This window comes from Octopus bimaculoides, chromosome 16, assembly GCF_046866305.1.
Source record: "Octopus bimaculoides isolate indiv1 chromosome 16, ASM4686630v1, whole genome shotgun sequence".
NCBI lineage: Eukaryota > Metazoa > Mollusca > Cephalopoda > Octopoda > Octopodidae > Octopus > Octopus bimaculoides.
This window is the reverse complement of record NC_142943.1, coordinates 23,769,042-23,780,954: the sequence shown is the minus strand read 5'-3', so window position 1 is coordinate 23,780,954 and position 11,913 is coordinate 23,769,042. Positions and strand designations below refer to the sequence as shown.

The following is an 11,913-nucleotide window of genomic DNA, read 5'->3' as shown; positions in this document are numbered from 1 at the left end:
TCGACCTCGGTGGAATTTGAGCTTAGAACATAAAAACGGATTAAATGCCGCTAAGCATGTTGCTTGGCATGCTAACGATTCTGCCAGTTCACCGCCCTGTGGCTCTTTTAATTATTGGTTTTAAATTTTGATAGAAGGGTAGCAATATCTGGGGTGACTCTAAGTAGATTACATTAAACCCAGAATCTAGCTGTTACTTTTATTTTATTGACTTCAAAAGGATAAACGTTAAAGTGGACCTCAGCAGAATTTGAATTCCGAACGTAAAGGCTGACGAAAAGCTACTATACATGTTGCCTGGTATGCTAACCATTCTGCCAGTTCGCTGACTCGTAGTTCTTTTAATTATTGAAAGAAATATACGCTTATTTACATACAATTGGCCCGCAATGTCTTTACGAATATGGAACCAATCTTTTGAACAATATAATATATAATTCAATTTATTTCAAACTAGGTTGTATGTAATTTGATAAAAAACAAGAGCACTCAGAGAACGCAAACCTCCGCCAAGGCAACACCAACGTCCTCTCAACGATTAGCCGGAGGTGATTTTTAAAATCAGAATATCTGAAATAAACTCGACTGCCCTCACAAACAAGAATACTAAAAATGAATCCGACCGCTCTCAAAAATTAAGTAAAGAACCGAAAAAATAAGCCAGAATCTTTGTCTGATATCGGATCGATCCAAAAATCTAATCAGTTCGTGTCAGTCGCGAGGCCAAACATCTCTGAAAGTTTCATCCGAATCCATCCAGCGGCTTTTGAGATATCTTGTCCACGGACAAACAAACACAACTGAAACTATACCTCCACCTAAGGTGGAGGTAAAAATACACTTTCTTTAGTTCATGAAAGAGGTAAAAATCACGTAATTAAAAGGTTTAATACTCCTGTTTTTTGTTATCTATCTTTATCGGAAAGGCATCAAATGCTAACTCATTTGTTTTTTTTCTTATGAACCTCCATTTCTTCCATATGATATTTCAATGCTACCATTACTTCAGACTTCATTTAAACTTGAATCGTTTACAGAAACCAACACTTGAATATGAATTCTTTCATTAAGATCATTTTGTTAAATCATTTTGTTAAGATCATTTTGTTAAATCCAGTTGGGGAAGAATTTCTTCTTCACAATCTGAACTTAGTCACTTACGATTCCTCTAATTCCTTAAGGTTTTCATAGGTAAAGTGTCCTTTCAGCATGCAAAAGGTTCTGAATATCATCCACATCAACTAAATCAAATCCTACTCTCTGTACCATCTGTTCAAAGCTATTGCTCAATGAAACTACTTCATCCAATATCCTACAGATTTCCTTAAATATATTTGGATACAAGTTTTTCCAGAAATTTGAGAGATCGAACACTTAACTTCTCCGACGTCTTTCATATTTCCATTGCTGATATAATATGGTAGTTTTACCAGAATTCTTTGATCAACTGATATTTATTATCGCTGTAATCAACTAACTTACAATTTTGCGATGAAATCTGAAATAACACTCAAGATTTCTAGGCTGCAGTAGTGACATGGTTGTGGTGGAATTAAAATGATTTCAGTGGAAATAACGTTTGAAGTGAATCGAGATGTGAAGGGTGATTTGGTACCTTGCCCAAAGGCAGAAATGCCTTGTGCGATGAATTATTCAATAAACACATCGTATGAAACCTAAGATTTTCCGTTAGATTTCTTCTATATAGTAAACAGATTAGATTTGGAGACGCCTTGCATTGCTCTTGGAGTTTGATAACTGCGCAATCTCGCTTAAGCTGCAAGTTTCCAGCGATATTTCCAGCAATGTGAGACGATCTTCTGATGTTTTACATGCCGGTCACTTTTACCTTTCTTTTAAAATGATTTAAAGAATTACCGCTTTCAAAATAGCCCACATCCCTCTGATTTTGTAGATATTTACCGCTCTTTGCAATACCGTCAACTGTGCTGGAAATTTGCTTGTTAACCGAATGCTATGAAAATTAGGCTGTTTCTTGAACTTTACAAATCATTCGGGTGAAACAATAAAAGTTTTAGTGCTCCTTCGATTTTGAAGAGTAGCAAATGTCTCTGTGATATGTTTCCAACCAAACATATATCGTTATATTTTTCTCTATGATTTTATTGTATGTTCGTGTTAGTCTAGAGTTTTACATGACGACGTTTATTTCGCAGATCGATTCATTATTGTTTTTAATGTTGACTGTGATTTCACAACGACTCTTTACTTATTTCCTTTAAAATTTTTAATCTTTAGTTTGGTGCTTAAAATTTTGCAAAACTCTCACGTATCAAACTTGGATATTAAAAGTTTCGAATTAATAAATTTTACATTATTTTTTCATTTTGATAAATTAAGACATTGTTACACAAGTGACATAATTTAACGAGAACGAACGCTCTAGAACGTAAGCCTGCCTAATTGATTGCTATCTTTTGTCAGTGTTAGGAAAGTGAGTAGATGATTAGCCCTAAGCAAGTTCAAGGAGGGAAACTCCACAATTAGATATGCTACAAAAATGGCGTTTTTTCGTGATTCTGTGTATAAAATATCATCGATAAAGAGAGGTACTGTGCAACGAGGCATTGAAATGTGTATAAGTGAGTGCCTATGCATGCAATATGTATGTATGTATGTATGTATGTATGTATGTATGTATGTATGTACGTACGTACGTACGTACGTATGTATGTATGTATGTATGTATGTACACACACACACACACACACACACACACACACACACACACATCTGAGAAAAACGTGTGAATTTCAAGCACTGATATTTCAATTTATTTTTCATTTTATTTCAGCATGATGAGATCGCTTTCTTTAAGCGATCGAAAACGGCAGCTGCTTCGTTAAAAATTTAATTACTGTTTTACGCTTTTCATGGAACATTTTTCAAGGCATTTTCCTTCCTTTTATTTTTTTCAATACATATGGGCATAGGCGTAACTGTGTGGTAAGGAGCTTGGTTCCCAACCACATGGTTCGGGGTTCAGTCCCACTGCTTGACACCTTGGGCAAATGTCTTCTACTATAACCTCTGGCCGACCAAAGACTTGTGAGTGGATTTGATAGACGAAACTGAAAGAAGCCCGTCGTATATATGTATATATATTAATGTGTGTGTGTATCTGTGTTTGTCTTCCCACCATCGCTTGATAACCGATGTTGGTGTGTTTACATCCCAGTAACTTAGCGGTTCGGCAAAAGAGAACCCTTAGAATAAGTACTAGGCTTACAAAGAATAAGTCCTGGGGCGATTTGCTCGACTAAAGGCGGTGCTCCAGCATGGCCGCATTCAAATGAATGAAACAAGTAAAAGATAAAAGAATATATATATCTACATATGTATGCGTGTGTGAATTTGTGTGTGTGTGTGTGTGCATGTTTGTGTGTGTGTGTGTGTGTGTGTGTGTGCGCGTGTGTGCGTGCGTGCGTGTGTTTTCTTGTTTAACAAAATTTCAAAATCGCAGAATGAAATATTTCGACAAGGTAGTTACCAAGGCTGATATACTGCAGAACGTACATAGAAAGTTCAAACCTGGAATACGAATAAACAGCTACAGAATCGTTTAGCTTGTACTTAGATCAATCTTCTGAAGGAGACACAAAGCATCATACACCTTGATCGGTTGAACAAAGGGATTTAAGAAAATTCCTTATGTTTCTAGTTTTGGTGATCTATGAAAGGCAAGCTTCACTGGTCACAACGAGCATGCTGAACACCAAGCCATTTCGAATGCAATATTTCGGAAACTTCACGACTCTAACAGAGGACGCAGTGAGTAAAGAAGCTAACAGGTGATAAAGATTTCAAGGCGCGGCATGCCGAAACACGTCTGTACATTCATACATACATACATACACACACACACACACACACACACACACACACACACACACACACATACATACATACATACATTCGTACACACATACATTCGTACATACATACATCTATTACATTACATATATACATACATTATATACATACACACAGACATTACATACGCACATATATATCGATGTATGTATATATTTACATACATACATAATCACATACACACATACACACACTCCCTCTCTCTCTCACACACTCACACACATGCACACACATATGCACACACACTCACGCATACATACATATGTATATATCTATCAATGTATGTATATGTATATATATATATATATATATATATATATATATATATATATATATATATATATACGTATGCATGTATTTGTAAATATAAATATATATATATATATATATATATATATATATATACACACACATACATATGTACCAATGGATATGCTTGTGTATGTGTTCATATATATCTAATTGTATATATATGTATATATAAACACACGCACACACATATGTATATACACATACATAATACTTATAAAAATAAATACAGGAGTACATATATATACATTTCTTTTTCTCTCTCTAGACATACACATATGTGAAGATATATATATATGTGTGTGTGTGTGTGTGTGTGTGTGTGTGTGTGTGTGTGTGTGTGTGCATATGCATTCCCCTCCACCCTACACGTACTGAGGTGAATGGGCTTTAGAACGAGTAATATTTTGTTTTCTAAACGAGTCTGCGAACAGCTTGCATACAAGTTAGCCAATCATATAAATATTATGTGTATATACAAATGAACATATGTATTATACATTATATCTATCTATCTATCTATCTATCTATTTTTTATCCATCTATGTATCTATCTATGCATGAATATATGTACATATGTATACAGTTATACACTTTATATATATATATATATATATATATATATATATATATATATATATATATATATATATAAATCAATCAATCAATCAATCTATCTATCTATCTATATATCTATCTATCTATCTATCTATCTATCTATCTATCTATCTATCTATCTATCTATCTATCTATCTATCTATCTATCTATGTATATGTAAATCTCTCTATATATTAATTTATATGTATATATATATGTGTGTGTATATACTTGTGCCTGTATGTATGCATGTATTTGTACATATCTAGCCATATAAAATCAGATCTAACCTTATGCATTCGCACACACGCACACACGCACACACGCACACATAGATATATATTTATGCACATATACATACGTATGTATATATGTATATATGTGTTTATACAAATATACGCATGGTTATTAATATTGTTGGTGTAATGACCCTCCCAAGATACACGAATTCACATCATAAATCTATGTGTATATATATATATATATATATATATATATATATATATATATATATATATATATATATATAAATATATATATATATATATATATATATATATATATATATATATATATATATATATATATATATATATATAGATGTATATATATATATATATGTATATATATATATATATATATATATATATATATATATATATATATATATATATATATATATATATATATATATATATATATATATCTACATATATATATATATATGTTTATGTACATATACATATATGTATACATGTATGGTAATTTATGTACTTTATTATATATTCTCGTGCAATTTGGAATCATATTTCCCACCATTACCACCACACACGTATTACATGTCATCATATGTCCATTAAAACGTATATACGCACTGCAGTTGTGTAAACGCACACACACACGCACACACACATGCATACACATAGACACAAACACAAAAATAATTTTATATGCGCATTTCTTTATTTTTTATGCACATAGAAATATATGTATGTATGTGTGTACATAGCAAATGCTAATTATTATAAATATATGTGCGTGTATATATATATATATATATATATATATATATATATATATATATATATATATATATATATATATATATATATATATATATATATATATGTCGGTAGTGATGTGATTATAGTAAATATATACACACACGCACACACATGCATATATATTTATGCATGTATGGGTGTTTGTGTTGCGTGTCTATATGCATTTGTATCAATCTCAACTTTCATATACATACCTATTGGTTTATGTGCGTTTGCTAATCTATATTAGAGATATATATTATTATGTGAATTTTGGTTGAGGAAGCCCTATGATCAAACCCTGCAATAAAAGCTTTCCATATATGACCTTCTTGTCTTATTTCTTATACATTTTATCCAGTACTACATTGCACAATATATCTTCTGTCTTTTAAGATGATGGTTCATGGTTTGAGGGAAATTCGCTGCTATATCTAGCAAATCTAGAAGAAATCTAGGTGTTTCTTACCGCTGTGTATTGTATGTATAAGATTACTGTAATATGCATACATATGTGCATGTGAGTATGAGAATACTGAAGCATGTACAGCGCGTGTAGACAAGCATGTATTTATATATGTGTTCGTACGCGCGCGCGTGTACATGTTTCTGATTACATCATTATAAATAAATAACAACTATCATCATTTTCAATAATAGGTGATCTACTAGCAGCTTCAACACAAACATATATATATACACTCACACCTGCATATACATTTACAGATAAACTTACATACGTTCACACATACACACGCACATTCGTTCATATAGAAAAGATATAAACAATTACTGTGATAAAAACAGAGAAATATATAAACATATGCAACACGTAGAAACAGACTCATTAGCTGTGTATGCATTAAAAACTACATACATACACCAGACTCTCTACCTCTATACACACACACACACACACACACTTAGTATAATTATATATACCTATATATATATAATTATATATCATGTATATATATACATATATATATGAATATACCTAGATATGCATCTATATATACACGTAGTTGTAGGCATGTACACACATGTACGTATATATGCATATACTCACATATTATTTGTATTATTATACACATACATACATACACACTGAGACACACACATAAATACATACGCACACATACATAGCATAGCCATAAAAAATAACTGCGTTTAGAGTTTTTACAACTACAAAAACAAGCAGAGTATATAATATATGTATATATGTATATATGTATATATACACACACACACACACACACACACACACACACACACACACACACACACACACACACACACACACACACATGTATGTATATCCAGAAAGTTAAAAATGTGACCCAAGGAGCGAGTGTTCTGTGCATGGCACTCACTAAACTTTTGATAAGTGCCATGCACAGAACTTTCGCTCCTTCAGTCACTTTTATAACTTTCTACCGAAAACAATATAAAAGAATATATATGCATCCAGCCTCAGTTTTCTCGTGTTTGTTCTACCAAAAGTGGATATATATATATACATGTACATACATACATACATATGTATATATATATATATATATATATATATATATATATATATATATATATATATATATATATATATATATATATATATATATATATATATATATATATATATATATATATATATATATATATATATACATATATATATATATATATATATATATATATATATATATATATATATATATATATATATATATATATATATATATATATATACATATATATGTACACATACATATATATGTGTGTGTGTGTGTGTGTGTATACACACATGCATAATGCATATATTTAGATATATAAATAAATACAAACATGTACATATATACAAACATACATACCTACATGTATTTATGTGTATATATATATATATATATATATATATATATATATATCTACGTATGTATGTATCCCTATGTATGTATACATTTATTGATGTATGTATATATGTATGAATGTATCTATGCGTGTATGCATGTATAAGGGGTCTTCCGTTGGTCGACAACGATGATTTTGTACCATCAACTTCCACTTACAATTCATTATTGCACGCGCATTCGACCCCTTAACATAATTATCAGACTGAATCAGCATGTTACAATCCGTAACAAGTCCGGACCATTGAGCTATCACTACAATCTATATGACAGGCTTCCACACAGTTTCCGGCTACCAAATTTCACACTCGTGGCTTGAGTCAACTTGAGGTTATAGGGGAAGAGACATGTCGCGGATGCAATTTACTGAGATCGAACCCAGTTTCAAATGATTACGTAGTGAACTTTAGGAAGCTTGATCATGCTACGCACACACACACACACACACACACACACACACACACACACACACACACACACACACACACACACACACACACACACACACACAAACACAAACACACGCTTATCAATATGACGCACACACTCATCTATCGACTGTTTACATAAAGGGACACGACTCGACGCACCATTGTACATTTATACACAACTTAGATGTACGCACAGCAACAGACACACACACACCCACACCCACATACACATACTCACATACATGCATAGATACGTAAATAAAGATGCATGTATACATATACATATATATATATATATATATATATCTATATATATATATATATATATACATACACACACACACACGCATATATATATATATACATATATACACATATATGTATATTTATGCGTGTGTGCATGCGTTTGTGTTGTAAGTGTATAAAGATCGATAGACAGAGAGTATGATAGATAAATAGACAAATAGATATAGATAGATATAGGTAGATAGATAGATAGAGAGAGAGAGAGAGAGAAATACAGGCTGATAGATAGTCAGAAAAACATAGACATACACAGATCGATAAGCTTCGTGTGATAAACATACTAATAGAAATATAGATACAAGTGTACACATATATGTAGGCATATATATAAATCTAGCTAACAATATTTACACTACACGTACCACGTCCTCGCGTTGTTGTTTTGTTGTGTCTGTTCTTCGTTTTTTTATTTACTATATATGTATATGTATATATATATATATATATATATATATATATACACACACACACACACACTGACACATATATATATATATATATAGACATATAGACATATATACATATATATATACATACATATATATACATATATATGCATACATACATACATATATATATATATATATATATATATATATATATATATATATATATATATATATATATATATATATGCATAGATATGTATATGAAATACGTGTAGGAGAAAAATTGATAACTAGATATGCTAGGGAATAATTAGATATATAGATATATTGTAAGAGATTGAAATTATAGAATGATAAATACGCACACAAAACGATAGAAAGATCGATCGATCGATAGATAAGAGTGTAAAAAGAATAGTTTGTGGCTTACCTTGGACATAACCCTGTCTTCATTGTTTTCCTCTTCATCACGAAACACAATATTCGGATTCAGGTTTGTAACCATCTCTTTGAATCGAGGATCAGGCTTTGTGATTTTGCCCTCATGAATGCCACTTGCCCCTACTGTATTCTCAGATACATTTGGAATATGTTGCTTAAACACCAGAGGTGTCCTTTTACGGGGTCCACGCCGCTTGCCGGGGCCCCTTCCTGGTCCACAGGCTAGAGAATGACTTGTTACCAGTAAGAAAAACACTAAGATCATTCCAAGTTGATGTCGAAGCGACCTTTGCGGCATCGTGCTGGATTAGAACGAGGAGGAGAAAATAATAAATAAATAGATGAATGAAGGAAAGAAAGAAAGAACGAAAGAAGGAAGTGAAAAATGCTCTGGGTAACTTGCTCCCTCAAAATCAATTTATATATGTTTGTGTGTGTGAGTATATATATGTGTGTGTGTTTCGGTGCACAGAAAGCTTGAAGTATGACTTATTATATACACCATGCTCACATACATCTACACATTGTATGTATTACATATACATATATATTACACAAACATAAATGCACATACACACATATACGTTTATACTGTCTATTACATATTATATTTTATTATGTATATATGTACATATATATATATATGTATGTATGAATGTATATGTTATACATGCACACAAACACTATATATATATATATATATGTATATATATATATATATATATATATATACTTTTCCGTGAGTTTTCACTTTTCCTTATCCTCTTCCTCCTCCCCTTCTCCTCTTCTTCTTCTTCGTGTTCCTCCTCCTCCTCCTTTTCCTCCGCTACCCCTCCTCCGCCTCTTCTCTATATGTCGATTATTCTTTTTTTAATGTTCCATGCCTTTTCTTTATTTCTTTATTTTTGTTTTTTATGTGTGTGTTAAATACCATACGCGCACACACACATGCAAACACACATACACACATGTAGAGATATTCACTCACATAGATTTGCACATACACACGCACATACACACATATAGAGATATTCACTCACATAAATTCATACACACACACACATATATATCTTTCATCTTACATATACAGACACCAGATAGATTTCCATTTATCTATCTATATATTTCTATATGTGTTCACATATTTGCATGTAACTATACCTATCTAGTCATCTATCTATCTATCTATCTATCTATCTATCTATCTATCTATCTATCTATCTATCTATCTATCTATCTTTGTATATAATCATATATGAATGTGTGCGTGTATTTATGTATTTGTATATGTATTTATATAAATATATATGTGCCTGTGTGTACGTAAGTATGTATGTATGTATGTATGTATGTATGTGTATATAAATATATATATATATATGTATATGTATATTTCCCTGTATTGTGTGTGTGATGAGTGTGTGTGTGTGTGTGTGTGTGTACAAAAATATATTTTATAGTTTTCTCCTCTTCTACCGACGCGGTTGTTAATGTTCTTCTTATTGTCAACGTGCTCTGCTCAATTAGCCAGCAATCATTACTTTTTATCAATTAACTTGCATTAATCTCCACTTTTCCTCTTTCTTTTATCTTTAATTTCCTTCTCTATTTTGACTTTCGGTTTTCAAGAAACGATGCCATTCTTCGCGTTGCTATCGCTGTTGTTGCTAGCGCTGTTGTTTCTGTTGCTGTTGTTGAGGAAGCTGAAGATGTTAACGATGAGCTGCGATGTTTTTTATTGGCAATGCTCTTCTTGTTCGTTCTGTTGTGTTGTTGTTGTCATCGTGCTGGACGGAGTGATCGCCACTTCGGTCGTCATTCAACTCTCTGCTGGTTTTATTGTGGTTGTTGTTGTTGTTGGGGGTGATGGTGGTCCTACTACAAGAAGAAGAAGAAGAAGAAGAGGTAGTGGTGGTGTTGTTGGTGGTGTCGGTCGTGATGGTGGTGGTGGTGGTGGTGGTGGCCGGGTGACAAGTGGAATAAAACAAAGCAATATTTGGAGCTGCAGTCAGAAACGGTAGACAGCCAGAATACAGGTTGTAAACTATATGAACCTGTCGATTAGTGACACACACACACACACACACACACACACACACACACACACACATACACACACGTACGCATGCACACACACACACACACACCAATTATATACCTGTTCATGTATATAAACATACTCTCATACATAGTCTCCAACACACACACACACACACACACACATACACACATCTTTCACACTACGACGATATGACTGTAACAACAGCAGCAACAACAGCAGCGGCAATGACGTATGATGACGATGGTGGTGCGATAGGACGGTTACGACGCCGCCGCCGCCGCCGATGATGATGATGATGATGAGCCGGTCTCTCTCCCCACCTCCCCTTTCTCCTCACCTTCCAGTAGTCTTTAACACTTTTCTAAACCACTGACCCACCAATCTCTTCATTTCCTCCTACTTCCTCTCTCACTCTCTTACTCTCTCACTCTCTTACCGTCCTTCTCGTATCCCCCACCCTCTCTTTCTTTCTCTCCCTTCCATCGTCTCCCCCCTCTCTCTCTCTCTCTCTCACTGTACCTCCTTCCACTGTT

The 11,913-nt window shown here is 32.7% G+C and overlaps 1 protein-coding gene across 2 annotated transcripts in view; it reads right to left on the bottom strand.

The window, feature by feature from the left end:
- Positions 1 to 11,682, bottom strand: part of LOC106871116 (sonic hedgehog protein-like) — a 172,519-nt gene extending 160,837 nt beyond the window's left edge. Inside the window, exons 1-2 of one of the 2 annotated variants that reach the window (XM_089363998.1) lie at positions 10,052 to 11,682; positions 9,308 to 9,620 (exon numbers count right to left, since the gene is read on the bottom strand). In XM_089363998.1, coding sequence (XP_089220124.1) covers positions 9,308 to 9,616 — 309 coding nt within the window. In that variant the 5' untranslated portion in view covers positions 9,617 to 9,620; positions 10,052 to 11,682. 2 annotated transcript variants of the gene reach the window in all.
- Between the last annotated feature and the right edge of the window lie 231 nt (positions 11,683 to 11,913).